This window comes from Saccostrea cucullata, unplaced genomic scaffold (assembly GCF_032062105.1).
Source record: "Saccostrea cucullata isolate Sc308-1 unplaced genomic scaffold, CSIRO_AGI_Scuc_v1 ctg133, whole genome shotgun sequence".
Classification (NCBI taxonomy): domain Eukaryota; kingdom Metazoa; phylum Mollusca; class Bivalvia; order Ostreida; family Ostreidae; genus Saccostrea; species Saccostrea cuccullata.
This window is the reverse complement of record NW_026935574.1, coordinates 421,893-444,906: the sequence shown is the minus strand read 5'-3', so window position 1 is coordinate 444,906 and position 23,014 is coordinate 421,893. Positions and strand designations below refer to the sequence as shown.

Genomic DNA, 23,014 nt, shown 5'->3' with positions numbered 1-23,014 from the left:
ATAATACCCCCCCCCCCGGAATCAAATTGTATATATATTCAAATTTATGAAACCACCTTTTCGGGTGCTCCTTATACATAGGAGGGAACTCCATAACTGAACTGAACTGATTGCCATCCCAATTTTTCCCTGTCTAAGGAACCTATTTCTGAGCATTTTCCAGTGGATCCAAGTTTTTTTTCGAATCATGATCTTCATAGAATAGGACATATTTACAATATGTAATCTATGTTTTACAGTATTCTATGTTTTACAATGGATCATTGATTAGTAACTCGGGTGAGCTTTGTGACCCGCGGGTCTTTTGTTTTTCATTTTCTGAGATTCATCTGTCAATAACTTTTCGTTTAGCCAGTGTTTTGATATATAAAAATTACGGGATATATCACCTGGATTAATGTCTATACTAGTGTGATAAATTAAAAAATTTATTCATCAATCGATGTGCAGTTCTGGCCTTCGTGGTAAATATACCTACACCATGGGAAGATCACAAGCGTCTGACTCACCAAGAAGTGGGTCAATGTAAGGGTGTGACGTCATATTGTTATTTACCTGAAAATGGCTGCTCTCTTCGGACATGGAAATCCTCTTGCGACGCAAGTTGGACAGTTGATTGGTAGGCGTGTAGGGATGTCAACATCTCATAATTTTTGAAGCATGTATTTTAATTTTGTCGTATATCTGAGGATATGCAAGGAGTAAACCTACTCAAACAAAATTAGAGACACAGAATGGCCAGATAAAATCCTGGAAAGTCAGTGGATGCAATGCCATTGATTGATTGATTGTTAACCCGGAATCACTCGGAATAATTTTCCCTAGTAATAAATATATAATCCGAGACAGGTATATTTTTATAAGTATGAAATTGAAAGTTACACCCATCGGTAACCCCAATATAATGATAGATACGTAGATACATCAGCTGGGCTGACAGGTTCTCACAGTGGACAGTCTATGCCCTTCAACCTCCCGTTGATTACTCATTATATTGTGTCATTGTTTGACCAACAAGGGGACCAATGCATGCCACAAAATACACCTTTCTACATCTCTATATTAGATCTTGTTAAAACAAATTAGATGGATGAAAGTTCCAAGCACTGTGTAGACATGCAGATTTTTTTATTACCCTTTTGGAAGTTTACATGAATAGATTATTATTGTTTAGAAGCATAACATGTTTTCTTGAAGATGAAAATAAATATTTTACATATATTGATTGAGTTCGAGAGCAACATGCGTTTTGTCGGACCCAAGAACCAAACTGTTTGCTTGAGACTGTTAGGCTGAAGGCAGACAGTTTGGTTCGAGGGTCGGCAAAATACATTTTGCCCAAAAACACAGTCAATAAATGTTTTTTTTAATACTTTTTGTTTTAAATCTTTTTTGACATGCCATGTATCTTATACTGTCTTTCGAGATATTAAATACATGTATTAGGTCCATCACTGTTAAACACCAACCAATACAAATGAGATAAGCTACACCCATTGTATGACATGAGTGGTCCAGCATCTCCTTGACAGGTCCAACATCTTATTTAGCAGTCAAACACCAATTTTTTTTATGCCCGCTCAGTAAAATATTAGAAATGTTAGACTTATTATTGTATAGATTTGTATAGGATTAGGATCAAATTTTTAAAGGTATGACAATATAATTTGTTAATTTTTTTTTGGTCTTTTTTTAATAATTGCTCCCAACTTCTTTGGCAGCTGCATTTTCATATGGATTTTAACAGTACAAATGTTTTTGTTTCTTTTTATGGTAATTTTCTTCATTCGGTTTTCAATTGAAATCCTCCCTCTGATCATATACACATAGGATTTTAGTGGTAATTTTCTTCATTTTTTACGGTTCTCCTCACCTATGATATTAATGTACAAGTATTTCAGTGGTAAGCATGTTATATGCAGATATTTTGTTTTAATTTTGTTCAGAGAGAGGCACAGATGGATCACAAGCCTCAGAAAACTGGATGGTTTTGATGGAAGTTTGTGATATCATCAATGAAACAGATGAAGGGTGAGCCCTTAGAACATGCTCAACTGTACACTCTTTTATTTTGAAATAGCCATACACATAATTTTTTGTGCAGTTTGTGAAGATGTTTAATGTCAAAGAAAAGTACATGTGTAATTATTTTTTGAAAAAGAAAAGTTCATTGATTAAACATTCATTAAATTTCTCTCAAATAAGATTGTCAAATCATCATAATAACCAGAAACAGTATGCTAAAGTTGTTTGTAAATTATGTTGTAATTAACATATGAGTTTTGTGTTCTTTATTCAGTCCTAAGGATGCGGCTCGGGCAATCAGAAAAAGGTTATCACAGAACATGGGGAAAAACCACACAGCGGTCATGTATACACTAACAGTAAGTAAATCATGCTTATTATACAGCTTTATAATTATTCTATACAACGCATTATCTGATTGGTTGTAGATTATCAAGTGACAAGGCCATAAAACTTCATATTTCCCTGTTGTTGGCACGCTTTTCATCAACGTCTTTGTATATATAGTGCATTTCCCGCAATAATTATCGTTCATTGAATGAAAACTTCCAAGAGCAGTAGACATCACAATAGCCTGGTTCACGCCGCAAAATTGCTGATTGTAATTGTAAGAAATACTACATGTACGTATATTCCCATTGGGCAAAGCCCTCTGAAATTATAAGTTTTCTTGGCTAAATAAATCTTCATAATTTCCTTACAATCATGCATTAAATGTATATTATTAATTAACTTTGATGGCTAAATACACTGCACCTCATACAACAATAGATGGGTTACATGATTTCAATCTTTCAGTGCCTGGAAACGTGTGTAAAGAACTGTGGCAGAAGATTTCACCTCCAGGTGGCAACCAAAGACTTCCTGTCCGACCTGGTCAAGGTCATCGGTCCAAAGTACGACCCCCCACAGGCAGTTCAGGAGAAAGTTCTCAGTCTTATTCAGGTAAATTTACGAAAAACAATCTTGAGGAATATTTTTATTGATTTATTTTTTTGTTTGCAGAGTAGAATCATTTCAGACACTACTGTTTGTGTGTCAGTGCTCACACCATTTATCTTTTGAATTAAAAAGTATAAAATGAAATTTCATTTTAACTTATAAAGTTTGTCACAAGATACTTTTTTTTTAATTCTGGGGTTAACCATAGTGGACCCAGACATTATCTTTAACTTTTCTATGAATAATATTTTATTCTTTAAAATAACATCTTATCTGTTGAGCCAAGAGGTATAAAGCTATGAGTTTTGAGAGCATTGATCTAAAGCATACTCTCAATAATTGTTCTAACTTTGGAATTGTGGAATGTTAAGCTTAAGTTGCAGCAGATAAATAATTGGACATCAAGATCTCTAAAAAGTACTCTTATACCATGCTTCAGACTTTGACCTTGACCTTTAACCTTTTTTTCACTCAGACATGGGCAGATGCCTTCAGGGGGACACCAGAGCTAAAGGAGATAGACAAAGTTTACCAGGATCTGAAGGCAAAGGGGATAGAGTTTCCCATGACAGATCTGGACCACATGGCCCCTATCCATACACCAGCCAGGGTAGGCTACTCTTACTCAAATCACTGTGTGACTGATTTAGTAAAAGAATACTGAATAACAATAAACACGAAAGTTATTTCCTGGAATTTAATGATCTGTTTTTTCTGTATATATTGTAAAGTAGGGTTTTTAGAGTTATTTTACTAGATTGTGTTACTAGTATATTATAAGGATATTGATGCTATGTAACAGATCATATTACATACATGTAATAGAGAATGTAGAGTAATATCCCTGGATTGCATTAACTGATAATGTTTTAGTATATGAAATTATTTCCCTGAACAGTATTATATTGTTGGGTTTATAGAGATGTTTCCCAGATTGTATTATATTATTATATTATTATATTTACAGAGCACATCAGAGGTGGACCCAGGATTAAGTCGATTAAGACCGTCAACTAGAGCTGTGAGTAGTCATTTTTGTTTAGCTGTAAAGTTTGGGTAATATTCATGACAGAATTTATATACATTTATTATAAATGGCGAAACCAAGGTGAAAATTCTGCTGATTCACAATTTCTGTTCAACCCATGGGTAGAAAAGTAATGCAGATTTCTTTGACTGCCATTGTATGTCTTTAATATTCTTTAAGAATGCTGTGTCAAATTTCAGGAAAAACATATAGTGCTAATGAATCTCAATCTGAAATAGTACATCTTCGGTATTCTAAAGTTTTCATGCAGATGTTACAAACAGGCACCCTGAGCAGAGTTTCAAAATCTATTAGTACATAAACTAGCTGAAATCATGATTGTGCCATAAAAAAAAAATTGAGAAAAATTTTATTAGTACATTTTAGTGTTATTGTTTTTAATCAAAAGAGTAATTTAATATTGTCCAAAGTCCATTAATAAAAGCCTTTTTGATTGTTTAGTGGACTTTTGCGAAGACACTGACTTTTACAGTTGACAGTTTACTTCATCATTTAAACCTATGTCATGTATGGAGATACAGAATTGATAATGAATAAGAAAACCTTTCAAGTGGTCATAGGTTTGGTGTTAGGGGCACTAGCATGTGAAGGGCGGTATTGGCGGGTAGGTTGATTGTAGAATTCTTAGTGGGCAACATGCATGCGCTTTATTTCAGTCCGTTATTTTTGTGTAATTAAATGTTGAGCTAAATATTTTTATTGCAAAAGAGCTTAAATACATGTATATTGTCAAAGTGTAAAAGTAAGCCGTCGACTATAAAAGTCAACGCTTTTCGCAAAAGTCCAGTAAGAGGAGATCAATAATGCCTTTTTATATGTAAAGCAGAAGACATGCCACTCTTTTCAATCTCAATGCGAAAAAAAAGTAGATTGGTGTCTAGAAAACTGAAAATGCTGTCTGCTTTCAAATTCATATTTTATTTAAAGGGGTAGCATGCCCTTGGACCTTACCAGCTGGTTGACATTGGGAATGGTGCCATTTTATATTGGTACTAGGTCTGATATTATAACATGTAATATAATTTTTGTCTGAGAAAAGGATATGATTTTATTACATATAATACACTATGGCTGAGAAAAGGATCTAATATAATTATATATTGCAATTTATGTCTGAAAATTGGATCTTATATCATTACATGTAATACAATCTGTGTCTGCAAAATGGGACCTTGACCATAAATCATTACATGTAATACAATTTGATCTGAAAAATGGGTTCTAATATCATTACAAGTAATACGATTTCAGTTGTAATTTGATATTTCAGCTTGTGGCATCTCTGTCAGTGGCTATTTCAGAGTATTTTGAGTCAAAAAATGTTACTGAGCTTGAGCATAACATTTCCAAATGTCCAAAGATGAGCTTTATCTCTTATAATTCCTAATTAGGAAATCCAAAATTCTAAACTTAGTAAAGTAGTAAAATGTAAAAAGTTGATTTGCTGGAAAACCTATGGAAGAGAATTAATAGAAAGCTTATTCAACATGTTCAATTATGGTCTTACATGTGTATTTTGAAAATTGACATTTGATTAAACATTTTACAGAGCAAATATGTAGTCGCCACAAACCCAGTAGATAAGGTCTGAACCTCTATTGTGCTTTGTATTATAATTTGTTGTTTGTTTAACCAACTGTTCATCCTCAAAGAGGAAAGTTTACTCAGAATTATTAAAGAAATATGTATACGTTTCTAGCTTTGTTGCCTATAGGCATGGAAGGCTTGTGCTACTGTATTGTTCCCATTGTATGTGTCTTAAAGATTTTTTTAAACTGCTTTTTTCTCCAATAATTTCTCCAATAAAACATGGTACATATAAAAAAAAATTACACGAAGAGACCAAATTTTCTTGATTTATTTATTTTGAAACCCAGCTTGAAAATCAATTATGTTGTGTGGGTTTTTATATAGAGATAGGGTTGTTCATTTCTTCATTTGTATGTCCAAGCATGTACATCTGTAACACTTCTATTTATGTCCTGATCAGAGAAATATTTGGGGTTTTCCTAAGGGAAAAAATGGTTTTTGCAGTTTAACTCATATTGGAGCAGGTCTATAGTTACTCAGGTCAGCATTGATGCCAATGGACCTTCTGTTCTTCAAATTATGGACCTTAGATTTGGGTGGGGTTAAAACTGGGGATCATATTCAACAAAATGCACATATACAGTTAATTCTCGATAAACTGCCACCTTTTGTAATTTAGAAATCATGGCGGTATAACGAATTTGGCGATGAATTGAATTTTCCATCTTGCAGGAAATAAGACGTAGAGTTATCGTTTTTAGAAATATCATTTAGTGTTTCTATTCTTATTATTACATGTACATGTATATATAAACATATTTCTAAATTTGAAAATACTTCAAGTAATTTTTTTTATGCACAATTTTGGCTAAAACAAAATATTCAGTTATGAAATATTAAAAAATAAAGACAAGTACATGTGTATGCATGTAAATCTGCACGTCTGATATTGAAAAAAGAATGCTGGGTCGATCGTCGTACGTGATATATTGCCTATAGTACGAAAAATGAGTTCTTGAATAAATTCATTGTTTATGACATCATTGTTAATGAAACGTTCACAATTTCTGACTAATTTTAAAGCAAACTTTGCATTGTTTTTAAAAGCAGAGATCATCAAAGTAATATTGTTATCGGCGTACTTTACAACGACCTCTTTCGTGGCGAAGCCTTGACTAAATGATTTTATTAAACAGAAATCAAAATTATTCTAACAGTTCATGTTAAAATTATTGTTTACTTAATTACATGTACCTTGACTGGCTTTGCATGCTTTATAACAGGGATAGCGTCAACCAATTAGTCGCGCTTCACTGACCACATGCACCTGTGGCGGTATTATCGAGATGATTGACACATAAAAATGGACGTTTGTTGTGAAAACAGGGTGGCGGATGGCGGTATGCGAATTTGGCGTTATAAAGAGAATTTTATATAGCAGGAAAAACGTTCTTGGTAAATCATGGCGGTATTGCGAAAATGGCAATGAATCAAATGGCGATAATTCGAGAATTGTTTGTTGAAGACGAAAAACATTTTGTTCTTTATTGTCCAAAGTATGATCAATATAGATGCAATTATAATGATATATTTAATGTAAACACATATACTAGTGATAACCCCATTAGAAAAATTGTCAATCCTACAAATATTTCAACTGCTAGAAGGATATGTTGTTTCTTGAAAAAGTGCTTTGACATCAGAAAAGAAAGTCAAAAATGAATATTAATATTGAGAAATACACAATTTTGTTCACCTCATATTTCTCACTTTATCTATGCTTGTATTAATTGTGTTAATTTATGTTATGTTATTCATGTTCATGACTGTATGCCGACATGGTAATTGTCAATAAAGTGAATTGAATTGTATATGGTTAAAATACAAATCTAGATTTTGAGCTAAGCAATAGATCTCCAATGCTATATATAAATATTTTATAATTAGATAATTATCAATGAGTAAAAAGTCTGGTTTTGTGAAGCCTATGCTTGGAGACTAAGGTTATTTTTAGTATTGGTCACAAGGTGAGGACTTGTTACGAGTTGACTGTTTACCTGTGACAGCTACCTGCTGTATATTTCAGCCTCCATCAAAATATTGATTATTCCTGTCTAACACTCACAGATATACAGCTAACTGGTCATTTGTTTTGTGCTGGAATTCTCTACGGAATATTTATTTGTCTAATACAAAATGGTAAACTGGAATGTTAGATCAGAGAAAATCTTACTGTTTGGTTGACAGTGGGTCATTTATACTGCTTCTGTATCATTCTTATCAATGTCTGTATATCATACCTGTAACAATGTTGTTCTTAAGAAAGAAGTACACTGTTCAGTGAATGTCTTATAGAATCATTTCCTTGTAATATCTATTGTGAAGCTTAATTGTTGGTTCTTAATCATATGTTGATGATCAGAAAAAGAAACTGGTCAGTTTTAAAAATTGGCAGTGTCTTGATAAGCTATCAAGCCATGTATTTTGTATTGCTTTGTGTTTCATTTAAAAAAGGGTAATTTTTTGTTACATTTCATTTTTGACTGGTATTGTAACTTGCTTCTCAGAGACTCAAACAAATCTTTAATAACTGTGTGGTCTATTTTAGCCCCAGCAGGCTCCAGTGTCCCCTCCCACCCCCCAAGCCCCTACAGGTCCCATCAACCCCTCAGCGGAGCAGATGACCAAGTTAAAAACGGAGTTAAACGTCGTCCAAGGTAACCTCCGCGTAATGAGTGAGATGTTGATGGAACTGTCTCCTTCTAACATTGACCCCTCAGACCTAGAGCTCCTACAGGAACTCAACAGGACAAACAGGCAGATGCAGCAGCGATTGGTGGAATTAATAGACAAAATAGCCAATGAGGAGGCTACAAGTAAGTCACATGACTTTTTCTATGTATGTTAACTAATGACATCTGTTCTTCTGTCTCGCTATCTAGGAGAAATAATACTGTATACAGGGAAATTTTTGTCCTCGTTTTATTTTCGACCCCTTTGCCCCAATAACAGTTGTGTTATAATCAATGAGTTTGTAAACGGGTGAATTTAGAGAAGACAGTATATTTTCTTCAATAGAACTGTGACTGGGCGAATTTAAAATGGGGCAAAATTGTTCACAAGTGGAAAATGGTGAAAATAACAGAGGGCAAAAATAACCCGGTATACTGTACTCCTTAAAAAAATACTTTTTACATCCAATCTCCTTGAAATTTCAAGGTGATATTTATATGAAGTGACTAGTTGAATGACTTAAAGTTCATTTAAAATTTCAAGGTCATTCAAGAAGATACTTAGTCAATAGGTGAAGGGTTGGGAACATGTTGCTTAAACTCAATAAGATTTAGATATTTATATCTGTACAGTTGGTTGTGTTCTCTTGGAGTGGAATCAGAGATGAAACCTTAAAGTGTGTGGATTTTCTTGCTATGAATTTTTTTTTAGTTATTTTAGAATGTTTAAAAGGGTTGGATATTTTATATATGTATGCCCACTTTCGAAGAAGGGAGGGCACATTGCTTTGCCGCTGTCTGTTGGTCTGTCAGTCTGTAGGTACACCATCAGTTTATCTTCATTTTGCAGAGATTGCACATATTATTGAAATGAAATTTGGTATCCTGATTTTTCATAAGAATATCTAGGTTTTGGGTACGATCAAGCCATTCTGGACAGAATTATGCCCCTTGGACTTTAAAAAATTCCAATTATTTGGGAAGGGGGGCATACTGTAAAATCACATATTTTCGTGGGGTCAAATTTTTGTGGTTTGAGTAAAAACTCTTGGTTCGTGGGGATTTGAATTTGTGGATGAAGAATGGTTGAGTAGTAATGTATGTATCATTTTACATTTTGTGGTGGACATAAATTCGTGGGTCTCTTCATACCTCGAAAACAACAAAAATTAAACCCCCACAAAATTTGTGATTTCACAGTAAGTGTTTTACAAACATCTCTTGTGTACAAAAAGTTACAAAGACCTAGATTTGGAGTGATTTTTTCAATTTTTTTGTTTTGTTTTTTGTTTCAAGTAAATTTTAGATTATGTGAAACAACTTAAGAATGACTTTGGATGTGTGTCCATACATGTATCTGTGCTATAGGTTTTGTCTAATCAGGTGTGTGATGGGTCCTTGTTATTAAATGGCATCTTCTCTTTTCTAAGAATAATTATTTTTCCAAAATGAAAGCATGCTATTCAGATTTGACCATAATATATAAACAAAAAATCATAAAAGACTCTGGCTCTCTTTAATGTGGGGTCTTGCAAGCTAGAAAGGTTCTTTTTGTCATTTGTCATTTGTATTCGTCAAGTAAATAAATATCATGGAGTAATTTGTTTCCCTTATTTTTTTTCATAGATGAGCTTTTACGCATTAATGATGACATGAACAATGTCTTTCTGAGATATGAGAGGTTTGAGCGATATAGAACGGGACAATCCGGGCAGCAGAGCTCCCAGCCTTCAGAACCCTTACCCTCCGAAAGTGTGTCACCACCCTCATACGAACAGGTCAGTATAACATACCATCATATGAACAGGTCAGTGTAATGTCTTAGAGTGTGTCACCACCCTCCTACGAACAGGTACTAGTAAGTAAAACTTCCCAAAGGTTTACAGATATATACCACCCTCTGAAAGTGTGTCACCACCCTCATATGAACAGGTTATCATGACATTTTAAAGGTGTACAGATACACCACCCTCTATAAGTGAGACACCACCATTATACAAACAAGTCAGTATAATGTATAAGGTCCTAAAGGATTACAGATACACCATCCTCTGGTGAAAGTGTATCAGGTCAGAATTCATTCATAAAAGTGTAAAATATACTTCTTACAAAAGTTTTCACCTCCCTTTCAGTATATTTTGAATATATTCAAGCTTGAGCATGCCCTTGCTAGTGATCTTTCAATGCATCATGACCAGTCACAAGAAGTTATTTCAAAGGACAGTAGGACAGTGCTGTGACAGAAAGACCTTGATGTTAAGGTTGCAATGTGAAAAGGAAGGGAATTTGTATTTTTATACGCCCGTCTTAAGACGGGACGTATTATGTTATAGGCTTCATGTCCGTCCGTCCGTCCGTCTGTCCGTCTGTCCATTCGTGTCCGGCTCATAACTTCAATACTATTAGGCCTAGGATTATCAAACTTTGTCAACTGATACTTCTTGGGTAGACGGTGTGTCGCGCACCAAAAGTAGGTCGCTCTGACCTTTAATAAAGATGCTATGGCCAAATATGGAAAAATCCTGTCCGGCTCATAACTAGAAAACTATTAGACCTAGAGCTATCAAACTTGGCAAAAGTATACATCTTAGGTAGAAGGTGTGTCGCGACCTATTTCAAGGTCACTGTGACCTTTAATTTTAGTGAAATTTTTTAAAAATTTAAGTTTTTTAAATTTTAAATTTCATAATCCTAAAAATGTAAAAAATAGAGTTGTATCCTTATTAAAAAGTATTAAATCAAGTAAAAACTTATTTTTTCATCATATACTTTCTGCAATCTTAAACAAATTTCAGTGTTTAATGAGAGGAATTCAGTTTGTCCCATGGGCATAATTATCAAGCACTGGTTAGGAAGAATTTTGATAGCAGAAAGTTGCATGTCAAATTAGAGAGAAATTAATGGGTTTAGTGTGAGGAGGTTTGGTGTTATCCCTTGGGTATTGGGCAAATGGACAGCCAGCCTAGCTGTTAGATTAAAAATAGCTCTTGGTGGCTAGCTAAGTTTTAAAATGAATTTGATAAAAAGTAATTAAAACTTATTTGATATTGCATAATAAACTAATAATCTGATATTATATGATATTAATTAATTAAAAACTAATTTTATGGGGTGGGGTTGAATCAGCATGCCTACTTGACCATATGAATTAAATATAAAACCTGTCTAGCATTAAATCTAAAAAGAAATCATGGAGTATTTTATATGTTTTAAAAGTGTTTTAGGATAAAAAGTGCAGATCCATTAATATTTAGGGAGTAATGAGTAGAAAAGCATCCAGTCAAAGATTAATTAATGAGTTCAATGTAGGAAGGCTATCTGATCAAGCGCTGCCTTATCTGTCTTTGGGGATTAGACAGAAGAAGTGCTGGTGATAGCAAATGTCATTTGATGGCCAGCCTTTCTTTTCAAAATTAATTTGACATAGATTAAGTTGTTAAGACTAATTTGATATTGTTTATTAGGATGGCCGGCATTTGAAACACAAACAGTACAGAAATCTGTCAGTTATGTAATATTTGTTTTAATTATGTCTACAGCACAGGGGATGGATAAAGAAATATTTTTTTTTAAAAATGGAAAAATCATGGAAATCTTAGAATCAAGGTTGAAGTGTCATTTTCTTGCAGTCTAAACTGTTAAAGATAATTGTGTAATATTTTGACGGGGGTATCATGCTGTGGCGTGGCACTTTATTGTTAACTAACAAACATCTCGATGTGTGTTATTTTCAGGCTTCGTCCCCTGCACCCGTTCCCTCACAGCCTGCCCCTGCTGTAGGGAATCTCATCGACTTGGGGGATGACACCCATGTCCCCGCCCCACAGCTGGCCCCACAAGTTACATCACAGATGGCCAATCTGGGTAAGAAATCTTATACATTACTCTGCAGATGGAAAATGGTTAAATGATATCACCATATGCATTACATGACAATGATTGCCAAGACTTGTCTGTGTAGGGATTACAAAATGTTCATACAAAAAAAAATCAAATTTTATGGTACGATATTTATTGAAATTTTCTCTGTTTTCTTGGTAGATATTGGAAAAAATTCAGCGCCCGCTACGGGACACAATGACGATGATTTTGACATGTTTGCCCAGTCTCGGCAGTCCTTTGATACCAACAAACAGACAATGGGGTAAGTATGGACATCCAACATAACAATATCACTTATCAGTATTAAAGAGAGAATTCCATGTCTGTGAGTCAAGTGCTAAGCTGAGCATTGTCCAATGTTCAATAAGAATTTAACAGCTAACTGTTGTTGCAGCATTTTGTAAATATTTTACATTGTAGAAGTTACGCAAATCAGCAGGAGGACCAGTTTAATAAAGCTGGATTAGGAGCTGTGGTCAACTCCAAAAACAATGTAAGTCGGTTCTAATGAGTCAGAGTATGCTAAGAACGTTTATAGGTTTAGTGCCGTGATCAACAAATCTAAAGAATTGTAAAGCATATTTATGAAGAATGATTTGTCAAAATGCCTTTTCAGTTTACAACCGATGAGGAAGTCCTACAGGTAATAAGGAATGATTGTAGTGACGGAATTTAGCTGGTTCTCTGCTTCATTTCATTGCTTTACTGTAATTCTCATACTAGATAACATATGGTGTGCTGCATTCTGGGAATTCACTAATTTACATCAAGTTTGTCATCCTCTATAGTTAATCATCTTTTACTCAGCTGAGCTCAGACAAGCTTTTCTGATCAAACATTGTCTAGTGTTTTTCTGTTTGACTGTAAACTTTTCACATTTTCAACTTCTCTCAAGAACCATTGGACCAATTTTCATTCAAGAAGGCAAGTAGCATCCTTGTGTTAAGAAGATTCTAGGATTCAATATTAGAAATGAAGGACCAAGCCTTCTAGGAGAGATAGTCATGAAATAGCAAAAGTGGGTGGGATCATTAAAAGTCTTCTTTTCAAGTTCACCAGACCAAAAATGGGAAATTATATGAAACGTTTCTGAGGTAGTGTTGATTTTAATTTGGTCAAACCATGACCCCAAGAAAAAGGGTTGAGCTACAAAAGGGGCTCAAAAAGAAACCAGGTATTTTGATATTCTTTTCTTTGTTTTGATGCGTACTAATCACAGTTTTTTAATGCTATTTTCACAATTCTATGAAATAAGTATTTTTAGCTCACCTCAACGAAGTTGGGGGAGCTTATGTAATACCGTCGGCGTCGGCGTCCCGGGTTAAGGTTAAGTTTTTTTGAGCAGTTTTCTTTTTAAGTACTTCTATGTCCTATATTGATTAGACATGCATGGAAGATGTTTCTAGTGTGTTTCATTGTACCAGTCAAAGTTTCAGATGCTGCAATTTCAGCAAAGGAATGACCAGGTTAATGTTTTTGGAGCAGGTTAACATTTTTGGTGCAGTTTTTGGTGTGGGTTTCATTTCCAAGTAACTATAAGCCCTATGTTGACCAAACTTGCATGGATGATACATCTAAGGATGCATACTACCGGGCTTGCTTCGGATGCTGAATCTGACCTACATTTTCCGGTTGAGTGAACAGGTTAAAGTTTTTGGTGTAGGTTTCAATTCCAAGTAACTGTAAGCCCTATGTTGACCAAACTTGCATGGATGATACATCTAAGGATGCATACTACCGGGCTTGCTTCGGATGCTGAATCTGACCTACATTTTCCGGTTGAGTGAACAGGTTAAAGTTTTTGGTGCAGGTTTCATTTCCAAGTAACTATAAGCCCTATGTTGACCAAACTTGCATGGATGATACATCTAAGGATGCATACTACCGGGCTTGCTTCGGATGCTGAATCTGACCTACATTTTCCAGTTGAGTGAACAGGTTAAAGTTTTTGGTGTGGGTTTCATTTCCAAGTAACTATAAGCCCTATGTTGACCAAACTTGCATGGATGATACATCTAAGGATGCATACTACCTGGCTTGCTTCGGATGCTGAATCTGACCTACATTTTCCGGTTGAGTGAACAGGTTAAAGTTTTTGGTGTAGGTTTCATTTCCAAGTAACTATAAGCCCTATGTTGACCAAACTTGCATGGATGATACATCTAAGGATGCATACTACCGGGCTTGCTTCGGATGCTGAATCTGACCTACATTTTCCGGTTGAGTGAACAGGTTAAAGTTTTTGGTGCAGGTTTCATTTCCAAGTAACTATAAGCCCTATGTTGACCAAACTTGCATGGATGATACATCTAAGGATGCATACTACCGGGCTTGCTTCGGATGCTGAATCTGACTTACATTTTCCGGTTGAGCGAACAGGTTAAAGTTTTTGGTGTAGGTTTCATTTCCAAGTAACTATAAGCCCTATGTTGACCAAACTTGCATGGATGATACATCTAAGGATGCATACTACCGGGCTTGCTTCGGATGCTGAATCTGACCTACATTTTCCGGTTGAGTGAACAGGTTAAAGTTTTTGGTGCAGGTTTCATTTCCAAGTAACTATAAGCCCTATGTTGACCAAACTTGCATGGATGATACATCTAAGGATGCATACTACAGGGCTTGCTTTGGATGCTGAATCTGACCTACATTTTCCAGTTGAGTGAACAGGTTAAAGTTTTTGGTGCAGGTTTCATTTCCAAGTAACTATAAGCCCTATGTTGACCAAACTTGCATGGATAATACATCTAAGGATGCATACTACCGGGCTTGCTTCGGATGCTGAATCTGACCTACATTTTCCAGTTGAGCGAACAGGTTAATGTTTTTGGTGCAGGTTTCATTTGCAAGTAACTATAAGCCCTATGTTGACCAAACTTGCATGGATGATACATCTAAGGATGCACACTACCAGGCTTGCTTCGGATGCTGAATCTGACCTACATTTTCCGGTTGAGTGAATAGTTAAAAGTTTTTGGTGCAGGTTTCATTTCCAAGGAACTATGAGTTCTTTAATGACCAGTCTTGCATAGATGATACATCTAAGGATGCATACTTCCAGGCTTGCTTCGGATGCTGAATCTGACCTACTTTTTGTGGATGAGTGAAAATGTTAGTTTTGATGCATGTTTCATTTCCAATAAACTATGAGCCCTATAATGAGCAAACTTGCATGGATGATACATCTAAGGATGCACACTAATGGACTTGCTTCGGATGCTGAATTCGACATACATTTTTCAGATAATAGACGAGGTAAAAGTTATGGTTGCAGGTCTATTACCAAAAACTATAAGGCTTATACATTTATAACATTGTATAAACCAAACTTGCACAAATGCTGCATCAAGAGATGAAAACTCTCAAATTTGCTTCAGATGCTGGATTTTCATTACATTTTCATGAAGAAGAAGTAGTTTAAATTTTTTATGTAGGTCTATTTCAAAGTATCAGATCAAAATTGCTTTTAAAAATATTTTCATTTTTGGAATGTATACTTTTTGTTGGTTAATTGTGTGACTTTGCCTTACTTAAAGACAACATTCGTTGAGGTGAGCTCTGTAATCTCTGATTACCTATGTTTATATATTAAAGAAAAGTTGCCATCATGATCATGATGTTTTTTTCTCTCATTCTATTTTTAAAAGTTAACAGATATTTGTTTAACATGTTGTGAATTGTAGTCATTATAGACAAAATCACACTGTTAGCACTGTCAAAGGTTACAGTATTTGTGATAGGCATTGTGGGAAGAGTTAAAACATAGGGATGATTTTGGTTCACCAATCTAAATCTGTGATAGGCATAGTGGGAGGAGTTAAATTTAGGTATGATTTTGATTGACATGTGTATGTTACAGCTCACTAAAGAAGAGGAGGAGGTCCTTAAGGTAACAATTAAGTCATGCATGAGGAAGCATGGTCAATGACAAGGGTCACTCATCCGTGACATGGTCAGATCCATAGTCAGAACAAATGACACCCTCAGATCCTAATATGTTTTGTTTTCTATTCAGTGTGTACACGTAGAAAAAGAGAGGTTGTTTTTACTTTCACTTTTGATTTGAGAAGTACAGACAGGCCTTGTACAGTTTTTATACATTTACACAACTTGTACACAGAGATGCAGCAATGCATTTTGATCTTGCTCTAGAGAGATAGGAAGGTAATTTTTAGATTTTTTTTCCCCCTTGAAAATGCATGATTATGATTTTTTGGCTATTAAGTAGTTGCTGCATCTGTGCATTACAGATTTTTCCTCACTTTACTCAGTTTGTGTTTTAAACAATTGCTTATATATAGAACAGTGTTGCTTTAACATTAATAACACACATATTATGAGCTAGATTAAAGAAACATAAACAGATTGAAACTTGGATGTGTATTCGGATCAGATACAAGATTAAAATAAATTTGGCCAATAACAGTATAGTGAGTTTGTACATGTATCACTTCAGAAGTAGAAACTGTTTTAATTAAGCCATGATGTATGAGGAACAATATTACATGGATAATATTACATTGGATGGCATTTAAACTTTAGCCTTCAGAACAAACCCACCCAACCCCCGAATTCAGATTTTTAATTGATGGAGACATATTAAGAATTTTCCCTGTGTGATAGGGGGAGGGAGGATTAACATGCAACTCAGTGTTTTCATGCCTTAGATATTTTATACATTACAGGTGGCACATTTTGTAGTAAAGAATTTTATTAAAATGCTTTGAGCTTGGTATGAGCTTGTAAAGATGAATGTTTGATAATAAAAATAAAATCTGAAAAGCAGTAAAGATTATTAACATAGAGATTGGTACATGTATATGAGAATGGGTGAAGCATCACAGAAACTGTTTAAAGAAATTAAACAAAGTTGCCTACAATTTTCAGGGTCAACCGTCAATGTAGACTTCTCAATTGTTGAAGTGTCCTTTAAGTATGCAGGACCCGTTGAGTGTTGTGATTTATAGGCTTCTTGTTTATTGGTACAGAGTAAAACTTTACCTATATTGAATGATTATTTTACTAACTTCATCTAGTATCTTTCAAGTCTAATACTAAGTATTGCCTATTTTTCGAAGGCAAAAAACAAACTTCATTCTGAATATATTTTGATCCAACTACTCCTTTTCTCAAATCAGACATTTTGATACAGTTTTTTGGTCTAACTGTTTGAAATACTTTTAAATGAACTTTTATGGGTTCCATATTAAAACATATTGTTCTTGTTTTGGCTGTAAAGGTAGACCAGCACTTGATAAACTTGGAGTTTCAGTGATGATTCCCTTCATCATCTCTAGCAGGATTTTCTGTTGACAGTGAATTAGAACACAAATGTTTTAATATTATGTGCACAAATGTATCTCATTCATTTTGTGTAGATATGCTGTATTCTCTATTATTATGCTTCCTGTCAGTTTGTCTCTATATAACCCATACCCTACTATTCTCGCATAGTGGTCTTCTGATTTATATAGCGTAAGCATACTATGCCGAAATAGTGCAAGGCCTTACTTTCTGAATAAAATTCTTCAATGCACTTACCGGGAATCGAACTCACGACCATGAGATTGCCAGTCCGATGCCTTATCGAATACGCCACAAAGACGATCACGGATTGGGAGAATTTTATTAAATATATAACTTAATTTATACAATTGACACAAGAAGAAAATAGACAAATATTATTTGAAAACAGTTATATTTATTCTAAGGAATCTTAGATAAATGTGTACAACAAAGTTTCAAACTAATTACATACAGATCGTTAGATGAATTGATATCATGGGGTCATTAAAACGCTTTTTTATATAGCGCTTGATTGAAGGATGTAAAAGAAAATTATCAATTTGAATCCACGTCTGTAAACAATTCAGTTTTACTAACAAAACAGAAAATAAAGATGAGTATCTTTGGGACACAAAATCCTGACTTATTTAGAGAAAATACTAGTAACCAAAATAACTAAGCATGCAACTAATTTTAGTATTAAGATTTTGAATGAGTTTTTGCAAGTGCGCTGTGTTACCAACATTATTTTCAGGAAAAAATCAAATGGATTGCCGCATAAATAATAACAACAGTCAGCATAATAATAACAATAGTATTGCATTATGCATGTACTATGCCTAAATAGTAGGCAGGGTTTGACACATAGTGCACTCGCCTCCGGCTCGTGCACCATGTGTCAAACCCTGCCTACTATTTAGGCATAGTACATGCATAATGCAACACTATTATATAAACAGCCTGTACTATATGCAGATACCCATAATTTATGTTTATGCTTCGTAGATTCTTAGTTTAAAAAACAAAACAATTCTTTTGAAATTAAATGTATTGTAGTTCTCATTCAAATACAATTTTCATTCATTTTTACTTCTAACTTGTCTAGTAGTAGCACTAGTAATTAATTATCCATTAATAGTTATTTTTCTTCCATATTTTACTTACAATAATGTATATAATTATAGTTACAAGACAAAGAAACAGATTATGCCGAGATGGAGCAATGGCTGACGGCGGAACAGAAAGCCAGTGTAAGTACCGAATACGTATTTATTACCTAGTTTTATTTTCCGTATTAAGTGTTCACAATTGTATATTACAGAAGATTCCCATACCATTATAAATTCAAATCATTGTAAAGTAATACCTAGATGTGGTGCATCTGTAATATTAATTAAAGATTGATTGTATATTGTTTAACGTCACTCTCGAGAATTTTTCACTCATATGGAGACACCACCACTTGCCGTTGGAGAGCAGCAAATTTTGTCCTAAACTCGGCACTAAGGGCTATTGAGCAGGGAGGGATCTTTTTCATGCCAACACCTACTGCGACAAGGGACCTCGGTTTATATGGTCTCATCCAAAGGACTCTACGTCCCACAGTGTATTAATTAAAGTAACTCTCATTAAATAAAATATCCTACCATTGAAATCATAGAATTTATAAACAATGTCCAAAGATCAAATAAAATGATTGTTTACCAATTCTGTGCAATGTTACAACATCTAAATTCGAAACCTGGATAGGTTTTTCTGAAATATGTTGCCATTCAATAGAACGCGCAGTCTATTGACCTGTCAGTAGATCGACGTCTATTGCCCGGCAGTCAATAGATCGAAAAGATAAGAAAAACTGAAAACACATACAGAATAGATGAAAATATTAAATCTCTAATAAAAGAACAAAATTCATTTGATTAGGTAATAATAAAAGTTGTCAGCCCTGCCAAAAATTGAGTAGCCAGAGAAAATGTTTGACTTTTATATATTTGTTATCACAATGATGTGAAGGGGGCCAGATCACCATACCTACAGGCTGAAGAATTCTTCCCTTTTGCATGTTGCACTTTGCTGCCATTACTATTAGTTGATTTGAGAGAGATTTATAAAATACCGATATCTAAATTTTAATTTATAAAAGAAGTGTAACATGTCTAGCCAGGCATCAATACATGCTGATTGCACTGGACAATGTTAGTGCATCTGGGCAAACAATAATTTTAAGCACTGTTACATTTAATTTTAATGTGTATAATATTACATTTATTTTCTATTAATTTCAGTTGAACGAACACAAAAATCAACAAAAGGATTCATTATCCAGTTCAGGTTGGTTTGCTTCAAAGTTAACCTAATTCAATCTCCATAGCAATAGAAAACGTTCTTGTTCATGTTTTAAAGTTGTCAAAATATTTGTCATTTGTTACTCCAGAGTGCTTCTATGACCCAATAGTTGCTTTTAAAAAATTCTGTCATTTTGATGAATTACAGATCATCTTTCCCTATTATGGATATGGTTGGGACATGTAATGTTTGTCATTTCCATCCTATTATCCTTCAGTTTGTCAATTTATGTTGTGTTTAGCTCAGATATTAAAAAAACTATTCAAGAAATATTAACCAAAATTTATACACATATACATATTAATAATAACTTTATAAATGTGGTATATTTTTTTAACTTTGACCTTCCCTGTGACCTTGACATTACTATTTCTTATTTTGTGATTAGCTAATTTCAAAGTAACTGTTTACAATATATTGCAGAAAATTTGATAAACTGTTCAGTTTGTTTGTGTTTATTCTTTGCTTAAAATAACCTTGAATACCAATAATTTTTTTAAAAAGCACTCAATTTTTTTTTCAGAGTTTGATTCTTTCCTGAATGACAGAGCGCAAGCTGCTGATACCCTCCCCAGCATAACGGCCGCTACAGGTCAAAGGTCACGGAAGCTACAAAAGGACGATGAAGAGAATCCCTTGTTTGCTTTATAAATTTTGAACCCTGTGTGAAAGTGTATGAAAGAATGTATGGAAACTGGACTAATAATAGTAACATGAATTGATTACTTTGTCACATGATCATAACATGGTCAGCCATTGTAAGCCAAACCATGGAAAACTGATCATCAGAACTTTGTTAGATTCTTGTTAATCAGAGAAAATATTTCTTGCTACCTTTAATTTCTTTTTAGTTGTAAGTATTATTTCATAAATTTATTTATTCATTTATCTATTTGCATTCAAATTTATATTTAAAGACAATTTTAGAAGAGATATATATGCAATTATTTAATAAGAAATTTATGAATGGTTTCATGTGTAAAAAGAATTGTCTGAATTTGTCCTTTTTGAGACTTAATGCCTTGTGTTTTTACTACAAATGATAATAAGAGAAGCAAATATTAGACTAAAAATCTCTTGATTGGCATAATGTTTTGTAATTATACATCTAATGTATACAGTTGAACTTTGATATACAGACCACCCTATATACAGTTGAACTTTGATGTCTTGAACACTTCTTTTCAGAATATCCTGAATACATTTGAACTCTGTTGATTTGAGTACATGTACTAATATTTTGAATACCATGGGTGCAGTTGAACTTTGTTGTTTTGAACACTAATTTTCTGAATACCCAGGATGCAGTTGAACTTTGATGTTTTGAACACTAATTTTCTGAATACCCAGGATGCAGTTGAACTTTGTTGTTTTGAACACTGATGTTCTGAATGCAGTGAGCCAGCAGTGCTGATCCGATCAGAAATCCACTTCTACATCACGATCTTAAACCTTCATATAAATCTGACAGTCCTGTAATGTTGGTCGACTGTAATAGGGGTTGACTGTATGTCATTCTGTTCTAAGACATGACTTAATTCATAGAAAACAAGGAGTTTTCTGTATTTTAAAAGGAATATAGCAATTGTTTATCGAGAAAAAAAGTTTTGAAAGGTTTATACTTGTCATTCAAATTAATTTATTATAGTTTCATTAAAATGTATTGCATGTACTATCATGTAAACACAAGCTGCAAATATTGATTTATACAGGCTTGATGTATACAATTTGTTTAGTTTTTCAGCTTAATATATAAATAATATGCTATTGAAAAATTGTGTAGGGTCCAAATTTCATAGAACTGCAGGTTATTAAGACGTCATTGTAAGAAGGCATTTTTAGAAAGGCATGGGACCTTATATATAGTACAGAAAACAATAACTCTATTTCTTATTAAAAGCCTTGCTCACATTGCTGATCATGAAAGCAAATTTTTGGAAAATATAAAAGATTCTAAAGTTTCAAATGTTATTACTTCCTCTACAGCTTGTGATTTAAAGGTTTAATGACTTTAGAGAAGACACCAACATCATGAGATGAGTTTGGTGTAATGAGTATAATTTATCAGTCCCTGCATTCAGATTTTATTTTTAAGAAAAAAACACAAGTAAAACCTCAAAAGACAAAAAAACATGCAGCTTGATACTGGCTGAAACTTTGTTAAAATCTAAGTTTAATGTGTAATGAGTATGCATCTATGTTTGTTTGATATAAAATTGTTAACTGAATATTACAGTGTTTTAAAGGTCATTGTAAAAAGGGCCTTAACTTTACTTGTGAAGTCCTATATGTATTAGTAATCTGTGTACAAGTTCAGTGAACTTAGATATTCAAGAACATTAAGTCTGCTTTGAATTTTGTAAAGCTTTTGAACTAATCTAATACCTTAAACAAATTAAGCTGTTTATTTTTAAATTGTTTTTTTTTAAATCTGGATTGATATAGACTAAAATTGAATGTCTATTCTTTATTTCTGATTTGGAAATTCAGAGTTGATAGGAAATTTTATCATAAAAATTGCTTGAACTGAATAATCATGTAGATTGATTTAGCTACTTGGGGATAAGAACATATTCCATAAGGTAAATAAACAGTCATTTGACAGGGTTTTTCTATTATAATTTTTCCTGAATGTACTATTATAATAAAATATTTATCTCTTGGCGAACAGAATAAATGTAAAAGAAACTTTGTAGTAATCTGTATCCATTTGAGTGTTTAACACACTTCTCTATTTAATATGATGTTGAAAATTAAAAAGAATATTGTTATATTTTCTTCTTTGGTAATTTGTTCAAAGATTAATTTTGTACAAGAAGAAGTACATTTAGCTGAGCGAAACATAGAAATATGTTGAAAAGAAGTGGTTACATTGTATTTGAAATTTTTACAGATGTATACAAAAATGGTGTTAATTGCTCCATGAATGCTTAACTTTTTTCACTCAAGCCCCCCCCCCCCCCCAATGTCTTTTTTCCCTCTTAGCTTATAAAAAGATCATTTAGAGACCATCTTGTAAGGTTTTGGTAAGAAATATGAAGACTGTAAAAGTATTCCTTTTAATATAAAACTCATATAACTTCATACAAAAATATACATGTATACATATGCTATGATTTGTATCTGATTAAAAAAACAATTAGCAATGACATTGCCGAGACAAACGATATTGTGTAGTAAAATAAAAGTATGAACACACATCATATAGAGACAAAACGTC

The 23,014-nt window shown here is 33.6% G+C and overlaps 1 protein-coding gene across 4 annotated transcripts; it reads left to right on the top strand.

Moving 5' to 3' along the window:
- The first annotated feature begins 465 nt into the window (after positions 1 to 465).
- On the top strand, positions 466 to 22,565 carry LOC134243322 (TOM1-like protein 2). 4 transcript variants are annotated; one of them, XM_062725581.1, is made up of 16 exons: positions 466 to 619; positions 1,947 to 2,031; positions 2,300 to 2,384; positions 2,824 to 2,970; positions 3,443 to 3,577; positions 3,935 to 3,988; positions 8,154 to 8,421; positions 9,904 to 10,055; positions 12,012 to 12,141; positions 12,319 to 12,421; positions 12,580 to 12,652; positions 12,776 to 12,802; positions 16,022 to 16,051; positions 18,633 to 18,698; positions 19,734 to 19,779; positions 20,318 to 22,565. In XM_062725581.1, exons 1-16 carry the CDS (start codon positions 562 to 564, stop codon positions 20,443 to 20,445), a joined length of 1,587 nt encoding a protein of 528 aa, XP_062581565.1. In that variant the 5' UTR covers positions 466 to 561; the 3' UTR covers positions 20,446 to 22,565. The 4 variants fall into 4 exon arrangements, with proteins under 4 accessions (XP_062581565.1, XP_062581566.1, XP_062581567.1 ...); XM_062725582.1 differs by lacking the exon at positions 12,776 to 12,802; XM_062725583.1 differs by lacking the exon at positions 16,022 to 16,051.
- The last annotated feature ends 449 nt before the right edge of the window (positions 22,566 to 23,014 follow it).

Excerpts from the sequence above, each read along its gene's own strand:
- LOC134243322 (XM_062725581.1), top strand. The coding sequence starts at position 562 with ATGGCTGCTCTCTTCGGACATGGAAATCCTCTTGCGACGCAAGTTGGA. Across the intron at positions 8,422-9,903 it reads AGCCAATGAGGAGGCTACAA|ATGAGCTTTTACGCATTAAT; the intron begins GTAAGTCACATG and ends TTTTTTTCATAG. Across the intron at positions 12,142-12,318 it reads ATCACAGATGGCCAATCTGG|ATATTGGAAAAAATTCAGCG; the intron begins GTAAGAAATCTT and ends TTTTCTTGGTAG.